Source organism: Euwallacea fornicatus, chromosome 11, assembly GCF_040115645.1.
Source record: "Euwallacea fornicatus isolate EFF26 chromosome 11, ASM4011564v1, whole genome shotgun sequence".
Taxonomy (NCBI): Eukaryota; Metazoa; Arthropoda; class Insecta; order Coleoptera; family Curculionidae; genus Euwallacea; species Euwallacea fornicatus.
The window spans coordinates 2,761,605-2,783,081 of record NC_089551.1 but is presented as its reverse complement, the minus strand read 5'-3'; the positions used below and the strand labels follow the sequence as shown (position 1 = coordinate 2,783,081).

General features: G+C 39.9%; 3 protein-coding genes across 14 annotated transcripts; all 3 read left to right on the top strand.

Moving 5' to 3' along the window:
• The first annotated feature begins 49 nt into the window (after window positions 1-49).
• On the top strand, window positions 50-1,889 carry SiaT (Sialyltransferase). The gene is made up of 3 exons (XM_066287803.1): window positions 50-826; window positions 877-1,251; window positions 1,328-1,889. The coding sequence occupies exons 1-3, from the start codon at window positions 187-189 to the stop codon at window positions 1,567-1,569; spliced, it is 1,257 nt and encodes a 418-aa protein (XP_066143900.1). The 5' UTR covers window positions 50-186; the 3' UTR covers window positions 1,570-1,889.
• Window positions 1,890-1,917: 28 nt separating this feature from the next.
• Window positions 1,918-3,318, top strand: LOC136342225 (uncharacterized). Its single transcript, XM_066287810.1, has 4 exons — window positions 1,918-2,043; window positions 2,121-2,258; window positions 2,309-2,441; window positions 2,499-3,318. The coding sequence occupies exons 1-4, from the start codon at window positions 1,975-1,977 to the stop codon at window positions 2,639-2,641; spliced, it is 483 nt and encodes a 160-aa protein (XP_066143907.1). The 5' UTR covers window positions 1,918-1,974; the 3' UTR covers window positions 2,642-3,318.
• A 3,048-nt stretch (window positions 3,319-6,366) lies between these two features.
• Mmp1 (Matrix metalloproteinase 1) lies at window positions 6,367-20,903 on the top strand. 12 transcript variants are annotated; one of them, XM_066287500.1, is made up of 14 exons: window positions 6,367-6,703; window positions 10,987-11,031; window positions 11,087-11,149; window positions 12,770-12,893; window positions 15,836-15,940; window positions 16,050-16,291; window positions 16,398-16,586; window positions 17,300-17,478; window positions 17,533-17,660; window positions 17,720-17,963; window positions 18,027-18,311; window positions 19,082-19,191; window positions 19,916-19,981; window positions 20,292-20,432. In XM_066287500.1, the coding sequence occupies exons 1-13, from the start codon at window positions 6,626-6,628 to the stop codon at window positions 19,945-19,947; spliced, it is 1,824 nt and encodes a 607-aa protein (XP_066143597.1). In that variant the 5' UTR covers window positions 6,367-6,625; the 3' UTR covers window positions 19,948-19,981; window positions 20,292-20,432. The 12 variants fall into 12 exon arrangements, with proteins under 12 accessions (XP_066143597.1, XP_066143593.1, XP_066143592.1 ...); XM_066287496.1 differs by having other exon boundaries at window positions 19,868-19,981; XM_066287495.1 differs by having other exon boundaries at window positions 19,082-19,272.
• The last annotated feature ends 574 nt before the right edge of the window (window positions 20,904-21,477 follow it).

The following is a 21,477-nucleotide window of genomic DNA, read 5'->3' as shown; positions in this document are numbered from 1 at the left end:
AAATAGCTGTCAAAATTCAAGCAACTGTTAACGCTCCGTGAGTCCGGATCTAATAAGACATCTATGACGTCATCCAGATTGCTTTAAATTCTGCAGCGCGTCGTTCTTTAAATCTATCATTAATATATTTTGATAAATTATATTTTCTTATCAATAAAAATCCTTGAGACTGTAAACATCGCGACAATGAAGTGCTCAATCACCAACTTCATCTTCATCAACCTGCTAGTGATCGGCATGGGAGGTTATTTGTACATGGTATGGTCCCGACGCTGGACAACCCCTCAGCGTCAAGACATGCCCACCACTTCTCCTTACGATCGCGAAATATATCTTTATAACCGTGGCTACCATATGCACTTAAGCAATGAAACTCTATTCCGGTCTAAGCACTCCTTACCAAGACCGAAAATTCCCAGTTCAAATCCGCATAAAGTGGCCCTAGATAGCACTGAATTTCGGTGCTTAAGTAACGATTCTGAAGAGGATTGTAGTAAAAAAACTGCAAAATTTAAAGAGTTAATGCTAATTCACTTAAGCAATTCATTTGAGGAGGAAAGTAACGTTTTAAAGCATTCAAATAATACTTATAATGTGCATTATGAGGGGATTAGGGAGGATTTCAGAGCTAAGAGTGCAAAACAGGTGCTTTGTGAACTGTTGAACACCAAATTCAAAACTTTGAAAAAGTCAGATATTAATGAGGATGAAACGTTGAGAAATTCAATGCCGAAGCGAGAATTCTTTGAGAATAAATATTTTAACAGCTGCGTTATGGTGACCAACGCTGGAGCTTTAAGACATTCAGATTTAGGTCGATTTATCGGTGAGGCTCTTCTCTTTTATTGAATCTGCACTAAATTCATGACAATACAGATTCCCACGAAGTGGTGCTGCGCTTCAATCACGCCCCAACTCGCCACTTCAACCACGATGTGGGGTCAAAGACCACAGTGCGCGTATTAAACTCTCAAGTGGTCACCAGGCCAGAATTCAAATTTTTAACTTCTCCTTTATATAAAAACCTAACTTTAGTTGTGTGGGATCCTAGCAACTATTCGGCCTCTCTGGAGGAATGGCTGAAACGCCCCGAGCATAACTTTATTCCTAATTTGATGGCCTACAGGAAGCAGGAAGCTCGACCTAGAATCTTCATGGTTAATCCGTTGACTGTATGGGACGTATGGGATTTCCTGCAAAGGAACTCTCCCAAAAGGCTTAGGAAAAACCCGCCATCATCAGGATTTTTAGGTGATTTTCTTTAAAATGCTTTATAAAGTCTCTATAGAGAGTACTTGCGAAACCCCTGTATTATGTCTCATTGCAGGGTTGCGTCTTCTTTTACCCCATTGTTCATTTGTGGATGTGGTGGAGTATGTGCCCTCTACAAGAGCCAGCAAGCGTTGCCACTATTTCGATCCCAAAGAAAATCCGGCCTGCACTTTTGGAGCCTGGCACCCGCTGGCTGCTGAGAAACTACTCACTTACCATTTCAACGATGCTACTGACGATGATGTGTTTCAGAAGGGATTTGTGAGGGTGTCAGGATTTAGAAATTTGAAGTGTTAGCTTTTTAACAAAAATATTGAAATAAATTAAAAGAAGTTGTATAAACCCAACTCTTTCTGCTCAAATTGGCGAACCATATATAATTCCTACTGCGATAACCTGTATTATTTGTTGCTTAAGTTTACGTGGTTCGCTACGTTTACACAGCAAACGTTTTAACTAATGTATGATTTTGGGAGTGCTCTTTTTGCAAATACTTCCGAGGTGCAATGCGATAAAAATTATATTAAGCAGTAGAGGAATTTAGTGCTCTCTAATTAACGGACATCAGCATATTGGCAGTGTTTACAATATAAATAAATTGGGAAATCTAAAATTACACCGGCTCTTTCCACCATTTTACAAGCACTGAGATATTAACAGTAATGCCAAAGATTTCTCGTCTTCGTGAATGACGCTAGGAAAATGTTGGAAAGGTTCTTACACTGTTTCAAACAGAAGACTAGTGCTGTTTCAATGGTCTACACATGCATGGTAAGTTTTCTACATGTAGAGAACTTCTCGGAATCGCATTATCGTATTAAAAATAATCAAAACGCGACTTTTTCCAGTTCTTCGGATGTGTTGGCATGATTTATTTTGGTCTGAAAATGCAGAGCGGTAATATCGGCAATTTTGACCTTCACTTCTTCATCATATCGACTTTCCATGTCATAATTAGTTGGATATTAATGATGGGAATTATTTGGGTTTGTATGAGGTCAACATTAGTGGTTTTTAACAAAATAGCAACTTTCAGGAAAAACCTTTACTGGTTTTAGCCTTCGAGTTCACATATATTTCTGTATTGACGAGCTTGGTGGTTTTTGCAACAATTTGCACGGTAAATCCAGACAACTGGATGCGTATGGTTTATATTGGGCTGTTTATCTGTAAGTTATATTTAAACATCTTTTTAGCTTTACTTAGTACGTATTGTTGGAAAACAGCAGCAATGTGCTATTGGCTTGGATGTATTCACGTGTTCTATAGGCAAATGCGACTAAAAGTTAAGTCGTCGCTTAAATACGTTGACGGGGACGTATACAGCGTGTGCAATCAATTGTATGAAAATAAACATGTACAACTTTAGGTAATTACATATTTTATATCAAGGACCACGAAGTCTTACTATAGATCTAACGTTGATACCTTTACGGTGTACATTTTGAAATTACCCGTCTCGAATTGTTAAAAAATTCTACGAACCTCACGAATGACTTTCATGACGTCGCAAATCTCTGATCGTTGCAGCTTAGCTATAGCAATTCGTCTCTGAAAATACCCAGGATTTTAATTAAATATTAGGAGCCAAGTACGTCCCTGCGTTTGCACCTGATTACGGACATGCCCGAAAAATTTTACTATAAGAAACACGCCGATTGTGTAAGGCTGGCTGTGACCTATCTCAGATAATAATCGCCTACATGAGATCCATTCTAATGTATAGTGCTGTTACAGTTACTTGACTGTGCGGCGATAAAGCTGCTACAAGAAAAACCGAAGTTTTAACTACAAACTACACGATAATGTTGCAATTGCAGACGTTAGTTACACCAAAAAAACGCAATTTCAATGAAACATTTTACGACATTGCAAAATTATATTTTTTAGCGGAGAATTGTTCCATTAGGCCTTTAACGTCTGAGTCACTGGAGAACCACGCAGGCCGTGAATCAGCACGGTCGCTGCTTCTTAAAATATCACTGAATTTACATAACTAAATCGACCACAGCCACTTCCATTCAAACACAAAGAGGTGCATTTGAATGTCACATTGTTCTTGATGCACATATCAGCGCCGATTGCCTTTAAAAAAAAGTGCAGATCACAATCGAACCCAATATGCCTCAAATAAAAATAATAAAGTTGGTACCGCACACTGCCGATTGAAATTCATCAGTCGAAGGACAATCTGATTTCCTGATTGGCCCGATTTGCATAGTATGCAAATAGGAAAATGGTTTTTGCGGTTCTTATTGCCTTGTTGTTGAAGTGACAATATAATATCTGAGGTTGAGTCACCTCTGGGACTTGAACTCGGTTGAGAGGGAGCGCGTGATATGATGGTTGTTATTGTTGGAACATACTATACACGTTATGTTTCAGTGATCACTGTAGGGTGATCGGTTTGTTTGAGCGTTCAACAAATATGTCTTTACTCGCTCAAATTCTCCAAAAATGCATTATGTTAAATTATCCTTGTTTTCGACGAAAAAGCAATTTTAAAACCGCTTCTAATTTGTTTGAATCCTTTAAAAATAGATATAAAAATGTGAATCCTAAAATTGATTGTAGTGATAAGTTTCTTGACAATCTGGCGGAGAAAAAGGAGCGCAGAAATATTGCAGGACGAGAATTTTTTTTGACAAATTGGCGGAGAAATTGTTACGTAATGAATAGCTTTGTAATTTTACCGAATTTATTATGTTGATGATTAACAAATGGCGAAGAGGACGGCATATAATGTTTGCCATGTATGATAGGGCACCGTGTTGGAGATCCCTCTCCTTTTCTCTAAATTTGTAGTGTGACAGTAAGGCATTTGACCGGGGCATCCCCGGTTTGCTGCAGTACTGGAAGGCACCACAGAGGGCGTTCCTGCTACTACCTCGTTGGTATTCCTCAAAGCAGGTGCTTATTGATACACATGCCGAATATCTCTATCACGGGCAATTAAATCGTGATATTTAGTTACTCGGAACATCCGTCTTTTCTTAATAATATGGCGCAGACAATTCGCAGTGGTAAATTATGATGCTGCAAACCTCAAAGTTGAATATTTTCCTTATTTTTATCGTAAATAATATTTAAGTGTTACGCTTATGGGTCGTGCCAGACCGCAAAAGCCCATTTCAAATTCAAAAAGTGTCTGGGTTCATTATAGTATTCCTGCTTGTAAAACTTTTTCTCAAACGTTTGGGTTTACAATTATTTAAATGGTGCTCAACAATTGGGTGGGGCTCGGCCCCGATGGAGGGCGGGCCCCCACGAAGCCGTTGACTTTGTCAGATGGGTCGTGGAACCATCCTTCTTTCCCGTGTGGAAAATTTTCGATATTTATGCGTTACCGGCACCTTTCTGCGTATTTTTTCACGCATAATTGCGGCAGCCTAGTGGTCAAAAAAATGTGGCGATGGTCATACTGAGACGCCACTTTGAATGAGAATTAAACCTTCTTTACCTGCTACGAATAATAAATAATACACATAAAACAATTTCACTTCCGAGTTGCGATTGACCTTAGTTGATCTTCCCATATGTATGTCTTTTTGTGTCTACAACTTATAAAGATTATTTTCTCCAGGCAAATTTATTACCAAAACATTTACGCATATTTGCACTGTTTGTTTGTAATTTGGGGGGTTTGTTTTCGTTTCTGAAGGAGGAAACAAGGCTAAACTCATTCACAAGACAAATACCCAAGTCAGTTTTTTTTTTGTATTACTCTTGAACTGTTCGGGCGTTGCAGAAGTGTTTTTTTAATTGAAAAAAAATCTTTTGCCGAATCGTTAACATTCTAAGATAATTTGGAAATGTGAATGCTACACTTAAGTTCTAGCATTGCTTTAAAATACAATAGTTTACGTCATCAACAAAATGAGATTAATAACAAAATGAAATTCTAAAAATCGTAATATTCAAGTTCAGATTTTTTACCACGTTTGCTGTATTGACACTATTTTAAGATCACTTTACCGCTGACCCTGGTACACAAAGACAGTTGTTTCGGTCATCATGCCAAAGCTTGACGTAATATACGGACCATCCTCGCGCGGTAATACTCAGGCCACCAGACATACACGGGATGTTCCAACTTGCGCTTATACATATGGCGGTGGTTAACCGAAATGGTGCTCAACAGATATTGATTTTCAGTTGCGTTTTGATATTAAGTTTAGGCCAAAGCATGTGAGGTCTAAAGTAAATTGAAAAAAAAACCACGGAATAGACACAAATAAAATATGTGCTTGATAAGGAGTGAAGATCGCCGACGCATGAGCTGCTTAAGAATTTGAGCACTAAAATCGCGTAAGTTCAACAACACGAACAATAACTTTCGGCAATCGCATCGATAAAATCGCGCTGCTACTAAAAATGCAGGAATTCTTTTATGGAACAAACCCACGCGCTTTCAGCCTATACAAAGCTGTTTAACATGAATTTTCGTTTTATTTTTCATTTCCTCTCAGGTGCATAGCGAAACAGATCATTTTCGTGACAGTCCGTCGGTCGTGAATTTTAAACCATTTCGGGCAGTACCGCGAACCGGCGGTGCCAATTCACTACATAATATTTTTTTTCATGGGCGTACGCCGAAAATTGGGTGCCAATTCTGGCAACCGTCGATGTTCGATTGGCTACGTATCACGAACCCTGGAAAGGGAAGGAGAAGCGATTGAGTTAATGAAAGTGAGTGACACTTGTATGTTTGAAGCTGAGGAAACCTTCGGATTGCCCCCCGTATGCGAGAAACACACGGGCAACCCTTTTGGTTTCCATGCCAACGCCTACCGGCAACGACGCCATGTCCAGGCCAGCTGGAAATTTTAGACAACCACTCAAACACGCTCGTTATACTCTGTGGATACGAGGGTTATTCGTGGAGATATTATTAATTGAGATGCGTATTTAGCAGACAATGATCCCCCCCCCCCCCATCGCCTCCCTTCCCCCCCAACCGGTGCCTCACCCAACACTAAACAGACGTTAAACTCCCCGAGGGCCTACTCATCCCGCTTATCAACCACCGTCCTGCAGCGAATATCTCGTTGAGGCAGGTCAGGACCGCAGGCAATACATATAAACGCATGCCGGCTGCCAGGCCGCGTTTCAGTCACCAAACGAGCCGCGATATCGTCGCAGGTCGTTCCTGTAATTTTCTCTTTCTTCTCGCTCCAGAGTCAGATAGTACTGCGAACGACCGAGGACGGATCGACAAAGGCCGAAACGTCGTGCACCCGTTGTAGATGACGCCACCGCTGAGCGTTGTTAACAATCGCGAACGATAAGAGATAAGGAACACCAGATAGAGATAAAAATAGTTCGAGTCAGCTATTTTGACAGTTCGGTAACGATGTCTGTAAGGGTCGGATTGGTGCTTTTAGGGGTGCTCGGAGTGGTCAACTCCGCGCCGGGGGGCAGCAGCGCTATGGTAAGTCTTGGAACATCTCCACTTGGTGAATAATCGTTTTCCATGCCATTATTCATTAAGAGGTATTATCTGCGTTACGATGTTGTTATCAGTGGCAGATTAATTGTTTTGAGTCATTCTACATTACAGATTTTTCTCGAAAACATGCTAGCGCAAATATAGTAAAATGCCGCAAGGCCATTATCCACATGCATAATAATTATTCTAATGAGGGGGAACCTTTGACCTAAAGCCGAAGCTGAATCCGAATTGCGACAGTTTTCCAATTTCGAGCAACTGAATCGAATCGCTGTGGTTTCCGCCTTAGTGCCTCTCGTTACCTAGATATTCGAATACATAATGCAATCGTGACGTAACCCTTTGGGCAACGAATCGGATTAGAATTTAATTATTGACGAGCGGTTTAGAAGAATAATTGCCGATTTTGCGTCGATTTTCATGGCTTTGTTACAAGACCAACAGGTGACCGAAATGTACAGAGTCGTATCACTACACACATATGAGTGCAACTTCCTTGTTCCTAGTACAACAGGAAATCGAATAGTCAAACCTTCGCTGCTGCGACCGATCTGAGTCAGCAATTAATTAACAGGTTTAGTGGTCAGTATGTGGTGGAGACATTTATTTTGAAATATTATACAGCGATTGTGAATGTGAAGATATAGAGGTAAAAAAATGGATTTTTAAGTAGGGCGGGAATGTTTTAAGAGATAATAAGTAGGAAAATTGGTAGAGAAAGATAACGTCTCTGGTATCTTTGTTTGTTAATTTGCAGGTACAGTCAGCTTTCTTACGTAACGTAATGGATATTCGAAAGTCGGTTTCTGTAATATATTGTTTTCCTCTTCCATAAAATTCTAGAAACCAAACATCGCTCTCTATCCGACTCCCCCTCGTACACTGACAACTTTCTGTTGAGCTACTGTGATGTTCATGACAACAATCATTAATGCCTCGTAAGGGCTCGTCTCAGTTCCCGGCAACCCACCATACGCGCAACGTGTTCTTACGTACGAGGGTGGTTCGCGAAGACCGGTAGGCCCGTAACGTATTCGTCCTGGGACCTGCACTCTGAGAACACGCGAGAGTGAGGACGGACCTTTTTTCGACGTTGATTGGACAAAATTCACGTTCTCACCCTCACCTGCTGTCATAGAATCTGGGCGATGCAGTTAAAAGAAAAACGTCGCAATAAATGTAAATATTTGAGAATCACGATCTTCGAGTGTAACCTCAATGGAGCATGTTGTTGACACTATAGCTTTAAACAATACTGCCTGAACCATCGTCAAGTGCCCATTTGCTGCATCTGCTAGTCTTGTCTTTTGACCAGGGCCTCTTGTGAACCAATTAATTAAAGATTCAAGCGGCAATATAATTAGCACATTAGCAACGATTTGCAGCGTCTAAACAAAAACCCTCCACATAATTGGCTTTACGACGATAAATTATCATTGAAGAGGCGATGCTTAATGATTTAATTCCCAGTGTATAAAAATCGAATTGTGCATTCTCGATGGTCGCCAAGGCCGGGTCCAATGGACAAAGGAACGCACTTGGCGAATATTAATGCCGATTAATATTATTGTTGTTTGGTTTCTGTCAACGACACCGCCACTACCTGCCAATGTACCCACAGAGTACCGTAAGCCCCACAAAGGATCAACCATCAAAATTCGTTTCTATAGCAAATCGGTTATGAAATTATTTTAATACACGGCGTGTTTACGCGTGGATGATTGCAGGAACCTTGAGGCATCGTTTGAGAAAAAATAATGCACATTGATGAGTTAATAACAAAATTAGTCATATTTATAAAGATGGTTTAAAGGATTTGCAACTGCTTCTTGAGACCGGCGTTACCGAATTCTCATGGGAAGACAAAATAGTTTATTGCCAGTTTTTCAGTGCCGAGTCATTTTTTTTTAATTCAATTACTCTGTCCTCGTCAATCAAAATTAATTTGCATTTGTTCCACAGAGCACAAAACTGGCATAATCGCTGGCTTAACTTACAGTTTTCACTACGTAATTCGTCCATCCATGGTAGTATATCTAAACAATAGACAAGGTTTTCAATAACTAGAATTTTCGTGTAGTCATGCACAGTTTCTATCTAATATACTACAATGCAACATTTTTCGTCGTAAATTATTGTTATTTCGTTCGAGTATCTTGATTTATGAATCACGATGTTAGTCGTTTGCGCAATTTGTGTGCGTAGATATTCTGTTTGTCCTGCAAAATAGTACCAAAGGCCACATCAAAAAGCTTTATTTCTTTCAACCAAAAGAAGATCCATAAAGCCTTCTTGTGGAAGGAAGGACGACCTGGATTGGACACGGTCGCGGTCTTGAACTTTACCCAATCCAGGTCAAAATAAACTACTAATCGATAGTAAAAAGTTCGGTAATCTACGAATTGAACGGGTTTATGTTAAAAGCTGGATCGATAAAGTTTGGTTGTGAAATAACACACGATCATAATTTCTAAATAAACGAAACATTGTTGATTTTCTTAGCTGTTTGTCACACATGTGTGTTAATTGACGTTTCGTGTGATTCACCACCATAGAGGTGATTAATGGAGCTACATTTAGCCGTTAGGGATAGAAAAAATCTAATTAATTGACTGACGCACCGAAATCGAAATTTAAATTCCACGTCCGAATATCGCATAACGCGTAACAGCAGCTCTTCCTCTGTCGATTTGGTACATCAAGGTGAGCGTATTCAATCGGTTTCCGGGTACTGCCATTGATGTGCGCTACGGGCGCAGTACCAGCACCAAAACCTTGGCAGCCTCATTATGTATTAGGTACATTAAACCTTAAAATCTCCTCCCTGTCAAACCGGCTAACAACCCTTTCCCTTCGGCATTAGCGGAGTGTTCCCGTGAATCACTTCCACAAGAACCTTCAAGGAAAGGTGATTTATGAGCCATTTCCAAGAAAAACTGCCATCTGGATGGCGTCAAATTGATTCACTAGTACGACAATAATAATTAAAAGATGAAAGCGCACATTAAAAGCGCAAAAACGTAATTATCCCATTAATCTCAATTGAAATCGAGCAATATGTAAAATTAATGGTATAGTTATGATGGTGAAGAACAACGGGGCGTTTGTCAGCGAACGGGGCAGATGGTGGTAACAGCCTTGCTGTAAGGTAAAATTTTGTTTTAATCTCATAGTAGGTGATTGCTGAAGTCTTTAATTTTGAAATAAACGTGTCCTTCCCACACACGAGTAACTTATGATGTTTCTTAGCCACAACTGATTTCCTAATCCTTCTATTTTGTCCATTACCTCCATGAACACTGACATTCACCATAACGGCAGGAAATAGGGTCCAGCTTTAGAGGGGACTTCACAGATGGCGCCCGTCATCACGAGGAAGACCCTTTAAGCAGTATCTTCCCAGGTACCTTTTTTTCAAAGAGAGTTTTGAGACCTTATGTGATTTCCCCATTATTCCATAAAAAATGAAGAGTGAGAAACAAACACGAATTTTAATTCTTGTCATTTCGGCATACACCTAATTCTCGAAAACCTGTTCTTTTCGCCAAAAGGCCCATGCATCAGCAAACATTGTCGACGCATTGTATAGAACGAGACGAATGGAATTGTTGTGGTTAATGGTACCGCAGAGTACCCGTGTTTCGTAAACGGGCTTCCAGGAAATAAATGCGTGCACCTACTGCCGACATCGCCCAACGAAACCGCCGTTTCCGTGGGTGCTCCGCAATTTCGGGCCATCTTTTCACTGAAAAATGGCCTTAACTTTTGGAATGTTGAGCTTCCCAGCTTTCAACAGACTTTCGATTGATGAGTCACGGGATTCTTCATTAATGAGGAATCGTTCGAGTTGAAGGATTAGTCGAGTGTTTGGATGAGTCATTGCTGTGCAAAATTTACGGGAGAAGAGTTGGTCACTTGCATTTCCAGATTTAAATCGGCTAATGCACACGGGGAATTTCCCGCCGTATTAATATGTTCCTCAGTGTGATCAATGATGGATTGTTTACCAGTAATCTCAGAGAACAGGTCGAGCTGGGGAAAAAATTCCAAATGATTAAAATCCGACTCTGTCACCTCATTTACATAATTACGAGTCTGTCACTAACAATCGAGGAAATTCCTTTAATCAATTCTATCGATGATCAAGCGGTTTAATGGAACCCAGAATAGCAAATTAATTTTCTACGTTTTTCGGAAAAGAACACACATCGAACTCGTATCGTGTATGAGTTGGCGAATTAATAAAATTTTTTCTCTTTGCGCAGCGTTTCGACGATTTCGAGAGGGAATTCGATAGGGCCCTTAAACCGGTATGTTTTGTCCCATTTCGCCACTTTTGTTACCCACTTTTGTTGTTAACTTTAGCCAACCGATTCTTACGCAGAAGAGGACGACGATGACGACAACTACCATGACCTGATCGGAACGGTATGAAAAATCAATAAATTAATTTTGCACCCACAAATGTACATACACCGGGTAATCTATGAGATATGCACAGTGGTGGAACAAATTCCGAAAATAATCGCTTCATGTGTACCATTGTGGTTAGCGAAGGGTATACAAAGCTTGCTTCCGGTGGTACTCTCCAAGTGATTCACATTTTTTTTTCTGTTGGAAAACCATAAACCTCCGGACTAAGTCGCAGATTCGAAGTCAAACAGGTGGACCTCGTTTTGCTCATTCGTTCGAGGAAATATATCGCCAATGCGAACAAGATAAATGGGCGGAATTTTATGATATTTTCAGTTTCATTCATGAATCACACATATATGTATGTCCCCTTAAAGAAAGGTGTCGATGAGTCGTTGCTCTAGGCCAGTGTTCGCCAACTTTTCCTCTCGTAGAATGAATCACTATACCTACAGCAACACATATACCTACAGCAAAACAAAAGTAAAAATATCAGCCAGCAACAAAAGATTCAAGAAATCGTTCAGATGTATGCGTAAATTGTAATAGGACGACACTTTTGGAATATCAAACAAATACCACGATGGTGGCTCCTAGTGACTGGTACAGTGGTACCTCATCACTCATGGGCGGCAAGGTCAATGTTACTATGTTATTATTTTTATTACTGCCGGTATTCATATGATGTGCGATGCCTGCAAAGATTACATATAACATCCACATTCTGTAAAACGGGCTGTAGCGGACATTTACAATATGTGCTTAATTATACAGTAATGATGATCTAACCGAAACAGGTTGGTCAGGTTTTTTTTGTCTGCAATCCCTGACCATCAGAAATTGACGTTGCAACAACAACAATAAGAATTATTGCTGAAAAAAATTATCTAAACTGCCTGTGCCTTCAAAGAATCTCAAGTGAATCGATTGTACAAGGTGATTTTGCCTTAAAGTAGTTTCTGAAATTGGGTCATGCAGGAGATGTGCCAAGGTAAGGACTAATCCAATGCTGCACCTTCAGAAGGAATCCCGTAATCCGAAATTGACAATTTGAATGATATAACAAGCATGTCTAAAGGGAAAATGTATAGAAACACAAGGAAAAAAAATTTCGATTTACATAATTAAAGTGAACGCTGTAAACGTAGTTGAATAACCTTCACAGGTACGCAACCCGCATTGCTCACACGTCACAAACACCGTACTTTCAAATGACTACGTTTGTTTGGCAGATTTTGAGCCTTATAGTGTGAGCTTGCCGAAGCGCAGCAGATCGAAACAATTAGGTGAAATCATGCGTATGCACCATATATATATTTTTTAATTTTTAAAGAAATTGGAATCAGGTTAGTATATAATCACACAAACTATAAATTCCCCAAGGCTAACTAACAGTTAATAGGGACAATATTATCGGCTTGAGTAAACACGATCCCCGGTAAACAATCAAACAATACACGTCAATTTTAGGTGCTTATTTGTATATACACACAGGGTGGTTGCTACATTAGCAGCTGATAACGTTCAACGATTATCAGCTTCTCTGTAGAATGAGCTGTTTTGGGAAGGAATTTCTACTAAGATTATCGATTTGTGCGATCAAATATTTGCCTAATTCCTTGTTTCCTTTTTCAGTTGTATCTATCTCAATACGGATATCTGGGACCAATCAAAGCCAATTCTAGTCAACTTTTAGACGAAAGTAGTTTTAAGAAAGCGGTGGAGGATTTTCAGAGTTTTGCGGGGTTAGAAGTGACTGGTAAGTGATCGAAAATATCACTATACAAAAGCGCAGAAGTGGAAGTTTTCCACTGAGCCTCGTATGCTAAAACCTTCAGAGAGAGTGATTTCGGTATCCATAGCCACGGTGTATGATTTCTAGGCAGCTAATCATACATGGCACATAAAGTGGATCACAGAAGTATACGTACACCCTGTAGAAAATTTATTCTGACATAATAACGCTCAGAAATTCTTTTTCCAGGCAGCCTTTTTACATAGGGAGTGTAATAAAGATTTTCCATAAAATTAAAAAAAAATATATATATATATGTATATACATATATATCATTTTTTTATTAAATGAAAAGCGCTTAAAATGAACCTCACAAGACACTCATTCGCCAAAATAAATTAAACTTGGGGTTTCAGCACCCTAAAACAAAAAACAATTTAATATTTTGTTGGTCCTCCTTTAGCTTCACTAACAGCCATTAGTCTTCTTGGCATCGGAAGGACAAGATTTTCCACGCAACTAAGGGGCATAGAGTCTCAGGCTGTCTGCAGGGCTCTTTTTAGGTCTCATCCTTAATTGTGGTTCTAATGACGGGAACTCTTATTTTTCTGTCTAATTCTTCCCGTAACTGTTCGATTGGGTCTAGATCAGGGGATTGCGGTGGACGATTTGAGATATAGGGTACGTTTACGAGAGTCACATCTTGACACTTTGCGCCACATATTGCATTGATGGATGATCGTTCTGCCGAAACAACTAGTCATTGTTCATTTGAAAAACTTGGACCAACTCTGGTTGTGCTATGGCCGCCGCACTTGCCCGATCCAAACTCTATCGAAAATCTTTGGGGACACCTTAATGTTGCAGTGATGGATCATCCGATCAAAAACAAAGAATAACTGTGGTTTACAGTTTAACGGGCATCGGAAGTAATTCTTGGTGAGCCTTGTCAGCGTTTAATAAGATCAATGCCTAAAAGGTTAGAGACGGTGATTGCCCAAAAGGGAGAAGCAAACAAACATCAGGCTTTAGGCAATAGCCGGTTGCTAGGGCCGTTTCTTTTTTTCCTTTTTTTAATGTTTCAACGGCCCTATTGATGAACCACATATTTAGTTTGTTTTCAATGTTTCCATTGAAGAGCTCTATTTAGTTTTCGTTAAATTATATTTTTGTAGATTGTTTTTTTTATTATTAAATGTGTTTTTTTTTTATTGACCGAAATAAAAAATTGAAATTTTGGAAGTGGTTCTATTTCTATGACCATCACTGATTATGTACTTTTAACTTTATACGAAATCTTTCTTACACAAGGTATTCTTTAAGTATGAGGCAAAACTTCAATTAATGTAGTACAAAGGAATCTTTTAGGTTAGAAATTATCTGTCTCTTTTTTCTACTGACGTGCACAGGAGTAACATCGGATATTTAAGAAAAATAAAACAAGAAAACTGCATTTAAACAAATAGTGCGCAATTTTTTTACTAAAAAAGATCTAACAATATGCAAACTTACAATAGTTGCTAAAAATATCATCCTTCCACTTCAATGCAAACGTTAACTAACCTTAACATCGATTGCCGAATACGTTAAAATATTCCCGGTGTTGACCGGAGTTTTATAAACGAAGGACTTTATATATCCCCAAAAGGAAAAATCTAACGGATTTAAATCCGGTGGTTTGGGTGGCCATGATGCTGCTCAATGCGAGAAAAATATAAAAGTTTTAAAAAAGTCAGTAGCGTATAAATGACAATAATAAATATAAAGAACACTGTCAAATTTCAACAAAATTGGGTGAAGAATTATTAAGATTTTGACGAAAAAGCGATTGAAAAAAATGTTTAACATTCTGTATCTTAAAAACTGAGCATTGCCGGGCCTATGTTAAAATAAACTTTTCATCTTAGAACCACTGAAAGAATCACCTCTCGAAGTTTGGCCACGTACTTAAATAACATCCTGCACACGGTGTTCGGATTTGGAATGTTTTGACAGGAAAAACCTATTTCCCGGTTAGATAGAGGAAAAATAGCATACAAGTCAAGAACTCAATTTTTGAGAAAATATTAATGACGAGAACCACATTTCGATATTCTTGCAGTCCACGGCGCTAGAGGGCGTTTTTCAAATTTCGGTCATGTTCAAAACTCCTCATAACGTTTTTGTTTAGGACGATATTGAACTAAAATACAAGCATTTTTAAGGCACTTTTTGATGTGACTCCAGTATGCGATCAATTTGCCATCTTGGCCACCTTGCGCTCCAGATTTCTCACCGATTGAACATGTATGGGATATTGCAGGTAGAAGGTTGCATAATTTTTTCCATCCTTCAGAAATCATTACGGCGCTATGTCATGCTGCCCAATTAGCCTGGAATGAGGTCCCCCAAGAAAACATGAATCGCCTCATAAATTCATGCCTGGGGGTGTGTAGGAATGTGTAAGACGCCGCGGAGGGTCGACAAATTATTAATATATTTTTTTGGTTTTTAACAAAATTAAATTTGTTAAATTTTTTAGCGGACATGCGCACAGAAAAATTATTTAAATAAATCTATTTTTACGGGATGTTCTTTTTTTCTATGTCACGCAGTATATTTAGCCATCATTATCGAGGATAATCAATAGCGACAGTGGGCAATTTTAAAACAACGGACGATGAGTAATTACATGTTTTACCGTTAACCGGACAAAAACGAATAATAATGGCCTATTTCAAAAAATTCTAGCGGCTAATCGGATATTCAAATTTTGCACCAGCATCACGCCTGTTTTGACTAATGGCGTCTTTCGCAACTCGCGTAATTGATGCTGGTACATGGTAACCTTCACCCACTGCAACCTGTTGTTATCAGAAAATTGTTATTACACCCATTATGAAGCGTTTATTCGATAATTCGTTCTGCAACTTAATATAATACACTATTTCCCAACTCAAAAAATGCTTGAACCGTGTCAATTTCAGGCGAACTTGACGATACAACCATTGAAACAATGTCATTGCCAAGGTGCGGCGTGAAAGACAAAGTGGGGACCGGCGACAACAGGGCCAAGAGATACGCTTTGCAAGGTGAATTTTACTCACAAATGTTTCGGTGATGCGTAATCGCCAAGTGACTAATCACTAGTTCTTTGCCCCTGCGGGGCGCAATAATCAACAAAACTCCATTTGCACACAGGAAGTAGGTGGAAGGTCAAGAACCTGAGCTACAAGATTTCCAAATACCCCCCGAAACTCAAGCGAAAAGAGGTGGAGGCGGAAGTTCAAAGGGCCTTTAATGTTTGGACCGACTATACAGATCTGACGTTTACTCCTAAGTCTGGACAAGTCCACATTGAAATCCGCTTCGAGAGTGGCGAGCACGGAGACGGGGACCCGTTCGATGGGCCCGGGGGCACTTTGGCTCATGCCTACTTCCCGGTAAGTATCCTACACGGTGTTGGTGTATACGAGGGGCTTTTGCATGCTTTATGTGTTGTTCAACCATCTTACCCCCACATGTGTCAATAACCCCACCACACTTCAGCCACCCGAACAGCATCAATACTTAACAGCCTCACCGCTAGTTCACAAGTTGCAACCACAAAAACGGTACAGGAACAAGGAAAACTATTTCGGTGTTGGGATCAACCATCAGTATAATCCGTGGCTTATCTTCAGGCCTTGGTACACACCAACATACACGCCCACATTTTACCCACAACACCCCCCCAAAGTAAGTACTTAATGTGGCTTTCTATGTGCCAAAATGCTCGGACGCCTTTGCATACAGGGTGTACCATTGAAAACTTTGCGTCCGGTTTCGCTTAAACTACGATCAAAATATTAGAGATTGCCGAGACACGTCTTGGCGTTAAATGCAAATGTACCAAAACAACCCCCTTCGCGCAGGGTGCATCTCGGAGGATTTTGAATTTTAACGTCAGCATGTATTTTTTTTTAACTTGAGACCACCTGTTACTAGAAAAACATTTAATTTATGTTGGCAAATAAAAGGCAGTTTTGTATTAATTATTATTGAATTAATCGTCCAAAATGTCCATCTCTTACTTCCATGCAATAATAAAGCCGTTGTTCAACAACTTGACCGACACAGTTAAGAATTTAGGGGGTAATTAACCGACAATCTTCTAGCCGACTGAGTTCTTCCAGATACTGCGGCTGAATGGCATAAATTTTCCACTTTAACCGCCCCCACAAAAAAAAATCAATGAGTGCGAGATCGGGTGATCTGGACGTCCGCTAAATAGATTTGCGGGTATCTATCCATTGACTTGGAAAATTTTCGTTAAGAAACCTACGAACGATCACTGTGAAATGTAGAGGTGCTCCAGCGGGGTGTAAAATTTTCAACGGAACACCCTGTATAAAAAATTTAATTGAGGTTTCGGTTATAAGTAATAACGATGTGGAATTAAAAAAATAAAGGTGTTTGGTGGAGATGCGCATTTTGATGCCACTGAAGCCTGGTCGATAAACAGCTATAGAGGGACCAATCTCTTCCAAGTGGCCGCCCATGAGTTTGGGCATTCTCTAGGGCTCAGTCACTCAGACGTTAGGTCTGCCCTCATGGCGCCATTCTATCGCGGCTTTGACCCTACCTTTAGGTATGTCAGGGCAAGATTTTTCAAGCAGTTTCACTAAAAAATTTCCTGCTTCAGATTGGATCAAGATGACATCGACGGAATCCAAGCTCTTTATGGCAAGAAGACCACCCAAACTCCACTAATACCTCAAGATTCAGGGGTGGATGCCAGTGACGATGTTCCTAGTAAAGTGCCTGCACCAGGTGAATTATCTTTGCTCAAAAACAAAAAAAAACAAATCAAATTTTAACTTTCGACATAGACGGTTCTTCCCCGGACCAATCTCTCTGCCAAGATCCAAGCTTCGACACTATTTTCAACTCTGCCGAAGGCTTCACCTACATTTTCAAAGGGGACAAATACTGGAAGCTCACAGAAGAGAGCATAGCTCCAGGGTACCCCAAGCCGATCTCCGAAGGATGGCCTTCATTGCCTGGCAACATTGATGCTGCTTTCACGTACAAAAATGGCAAAAGTTACTTCTTTAAAGGCTCGAAATATTGGAGGTAATTTCACTGAAGGTTCTATGAGGAGGAGGACGCCTATGAGTACTAACTTCGTTTGATTAGATACAAGGGCCGTAAAATGGACGGGGATTATCCCAAGGAAATTTCGGAAGGTTTCACGGGCATTCCCAACGACTTGGATACGGCGATGGTGTGGAGTGGAAACGGGAAGATTTACTTTTTCAAGGGTAGTAAATTTTGGAGGTTTGATCCCTCACAGCGGCCCCCAGTCAAGAGCACATATCCTAAACCTACTTCCAACTGGGAAGGAGTCCCAGATAATTTAGGAGCGGCCTTTCAGTGGACCAATGGGTATACGTACTTTTACAAGGATGGTGCTTATTATAGGTAAGCGATTCATTCACTTGCAATTACAGAATTCGTTATACGGGGTGAATCTTAAGTAGGAGTTCGCCTTTTAACACGAGACAGACGTCAAAAAACTAAATAAAATCTTTATGTAACATTTTTTTGAAATCTCAGTGGACCAATAAGGTGTCTCGCGAGGTCACCAGACCTAAATCCATGTGATTTTTATCTGTTAAGTTTTATAAAATGTTCGGTGCTTACGACTGAAGTTAACACATTCGCAGAGATGTGTGAACGGATAGAGAATGCCGCAAGAATAGTTCGTGGGAAAAGGTCTCTTCTAACAGTATGTACAGAATCGTAGATAAGGCGAGCGACAATTCGTGTTAACGAAACCAATGGCGACAATTTCGAGCACCCGGAGTGAATAATAAAGGTTTTGTTATTTATTAAAACTTTCGTACGCACATGTTCTGGTTGCTCTTGAGATTTCGAAAAAATGTGAAATAAAAAGTCTGCTTACTTCTTTGAAGCCTATGTCGTGTTCAGGGAAAGAACCCCGCTTAAAATTCACCCTGTATGTCTTGGGATTGTATATTTCAGCATGCACTCGCAAGACTTATATTTGAACTCCGAGACACGTTCCAATTCCAAATAAACCATAACAGCAATAATTTTTCAAAAAAAAAAACTGGTGACGGCCACCCCTAGAACGTTTGGCTGAAATTGAACGCTGTGCGTCGTTGCCAAGTTGCAATTAAATCCCGAAATCACCGGAATGCTTAGAAATATTTTTTCGTTCTTCTCAGGTTTAACGATCGAGCGTTCGCGGTAGACCAGACGAATCCCGCTTTCCCCAGGTCAACCGCGTACTGGTGGTTCGGGTGCCAGGACGCTCCGGCGGGAACCGTCGGAACCAGTGAGTCGAGAGGATGGCTGCAAGGTGAGGAGGGCGGTAGTCTCTCCGGGGATGATCAGAACGGATTTGATATGGATGCAGGTAGGACGGGAAATTGACTGAAAAACTGGAAAAATATTATACCTAACAGAGTTTGGCTTTTATAATGATGCATCGTGCCTCCCGTATTATAATTTACTATATAACCAATATCGCCCTCTTCATCAAGTATGTACAACTACTTCATTGTGCTAGTGGTGGTAGAAAATGCACCCTTAGGGAGGATTTGTTAGTCCACGATAAACCCACCCTAAGAACGAAATGCTAATACAACTTTAGTCAATAGTACATTAAATAGATGTAGTGACGTTGCTTAGTAGATCTCGCACTAACTGTAAACTAACATCACATCCCTCATAGTTACGTATGTCGATTAGTAAAAGTGGTTGAAACGAATGGTTGCACGGCTATATACGGAATGTTTCTATGTCTAGTGCCTGCCGAGCCTCTCGCACGCCATTGCTTTTTATTCCTGTAGAAGAAAAAACCCTAGATGTGTTCTTAGCAAAGAATCTATGCTGGCGGTGTTGTTGTTGCTGTTTCATTTCATAGAATAAAACAGTGCAATAGCACCGGGGTGGCAAAAAATGCGCAGCTTAGGGACGGCAGCAAAGCTTTAAACGTCTGTTTTTGCTAGTTAATCGTATCCTTCGGTCAATGATTTACCGGCGTGGCTACATTCCAGAGAACTACCGGAAGGCCCCCAGCAGGCAGTGATAGGGTGTGCTGTCCCGGAACCATTTAGATTTACGTATGTGCCGTCTTTCATTTTCATTTTCTTATCGATCTTAAGTTTAATAAGTTTCCGTTAAGCTTTGAGCTTTTAACCATTTTAAAAAAATTGCCATTACGCTTTCACGCAACTTTCCCAAAAATTTAAATGCTCATGTGGCAACCCCGGTTCCAAACTTCTCACCATCGGCGCCATCTGACGTCGCCTTCATTATTTAATTCAAAGCTCACCGTACACTTTAATCGAAAATTTAAAGGATGCCACACACTAACTTGAATTTTGAAACGTAACGTGAATTTTAATGAGGATTTGGCGTTCAATTATTTAGGTGTGTACCACGACGAATCTTCGAACAATCCATCGCTGGAGCCTAACCATCAACACGGCGATGCAGATAGCGGTATACCTAGCTTAAGAACGCCCACGGGGCTGTCGCTAGCCACAGCAATCCTAGCGATAGCGACGTATAAACGGATCGCTGGAGTGCCGTAGACGCAAAGTGTCTAATTCGTTTTATAAACGAAGCTTACTTTGACTGAAAGACTTACTTCTTCTAGGACGCCGATTTCGGAAAATTGTTAAAAATGTGATATTTTTAAGTTTTTTTCATTCGTAACTCGTTTATAGTTCGAGCTTTGGATTGAGACGGGTGTTACTAGCGTTAAGGACACCCGCGTACATTTCTTGAACAAATCTTATTTATTGCGCTCGTCCACCATCTTAATGATAATAATGGCAGTATTGCCGAAATGTGCGAGACCAAATAATACCGATAGTAATAATTCTAGGCAATGCCTTTTAGGACCATTGCCGACGTTTGGAGCAGTCTTAATGGATAGATCTAGGTACTCATTATTGAATGCCAGTTAAGTTTAAGTTTAGGATATTTTGTACAGATACTGTTTTATCGGCAATAAATTAATTTTGTATTAACTTTGAAGACTGGTTTTTCATTCCACCCGAAATAGGCGGCACATCAGGGTGAAAGATCTTTTTTTCCGGCGTTCGGTTGCAAGCGACTCTCACAAATGATGAGAATGGCAAATTGTGAAAATATACAGGGTGTCCATTTAGCAGCCCGCCGGACTGCCACGAGTTTATTTGTAATTTCATGAAAAAATCAATTATGGGTTTGTGTATGAAATTGGTGAACGCAAATTTTAAAATTAGTGACAACCCTACAGGGTGCCCCAAAAAAACGGGGCCTTATAAAGTGTTTTTTTTAATGAGACCGTCTGAATTTTTTCACGCGATAGAATCTTCTTTTGATCCTTTGTTATTTCCTAGATTTTCTTACCTTAGAGTGATATGACTCGGAACTATGATGTTTAAATTTTTTTTTTAGATATTTGCAGTGATTCATAAAAAAATTAATATCGCATTTAGCTTAACTTAGATTATGATAATTTTAACATTGATTCTCATGTAAGATACTCTTGGGAGGCACGGATGCTCGTTTAGCCAAGAGTGCATACATTCATAATACGAACTTTAATTTTTGTCCTTTCCACTTC

Coding starts and splice junctions, on each gene's coding strand:
- SiaT (XM_066287803.1), top strand. CDS start 187: ATGAAGTGCTCAATCACCAACTTCATCTTCATCAACCTGCTAGTGATC. Junction 827..876: donor AGATTTAGGTCGATTTATCG/GTGAGGCTCTTC, acceptor ATGACAATACAG/ATTCCCACGAAGTGGTGCTG. Junction 1,252..1,327: donor GCCATCATCAGGATTTTTAG/GTGATTTTCTTT, acceptor GTCTCATTGCAG/GGTTGCGTCTTCTTTTACCC.
- LOC136342225 (XM_066287810.1), top strand. CDS start 1,975: ATGTTGGAAAGGTTCTTACACTGTTTCAAACAGAAGACTAGTGCTGTT. Junction 2,259..2,308: donor TAATGATGGGAATTATTTGG/GTTTGTATGAGG, acceptor AGCAACTTTCAG/GAAAAACCTTTACTGGTTTT. Junction 2,442..2,498: donor TTATATTGGGCTGTTTATCT/GTAAGTTATATT, acceptor GTTGGAAAACAG/CAGCAATGTGCTATTGGCTT.
- Mmp1 (XM_066287490.1), top strand. CDS start 6,626: ATGTCTGTAAGGGTCGGATTGGTGCTTTTAGGGGTGCTCGGAGTGGTC. Junction 6,704..10,986: donor CGGGGGGCAGCAGCGCTATG/GTAAGTCTTGGA, acceptor CTCTTTGCGCAG/CGTTTCGACGATTTCGAGAG. Junction 19,273..20,291: donor CGGATTTGATATGGATGCAG/GTAGGACGGGAA, acceptor TCAATTATTTAG/GTGTGTACCACGACGAATCT.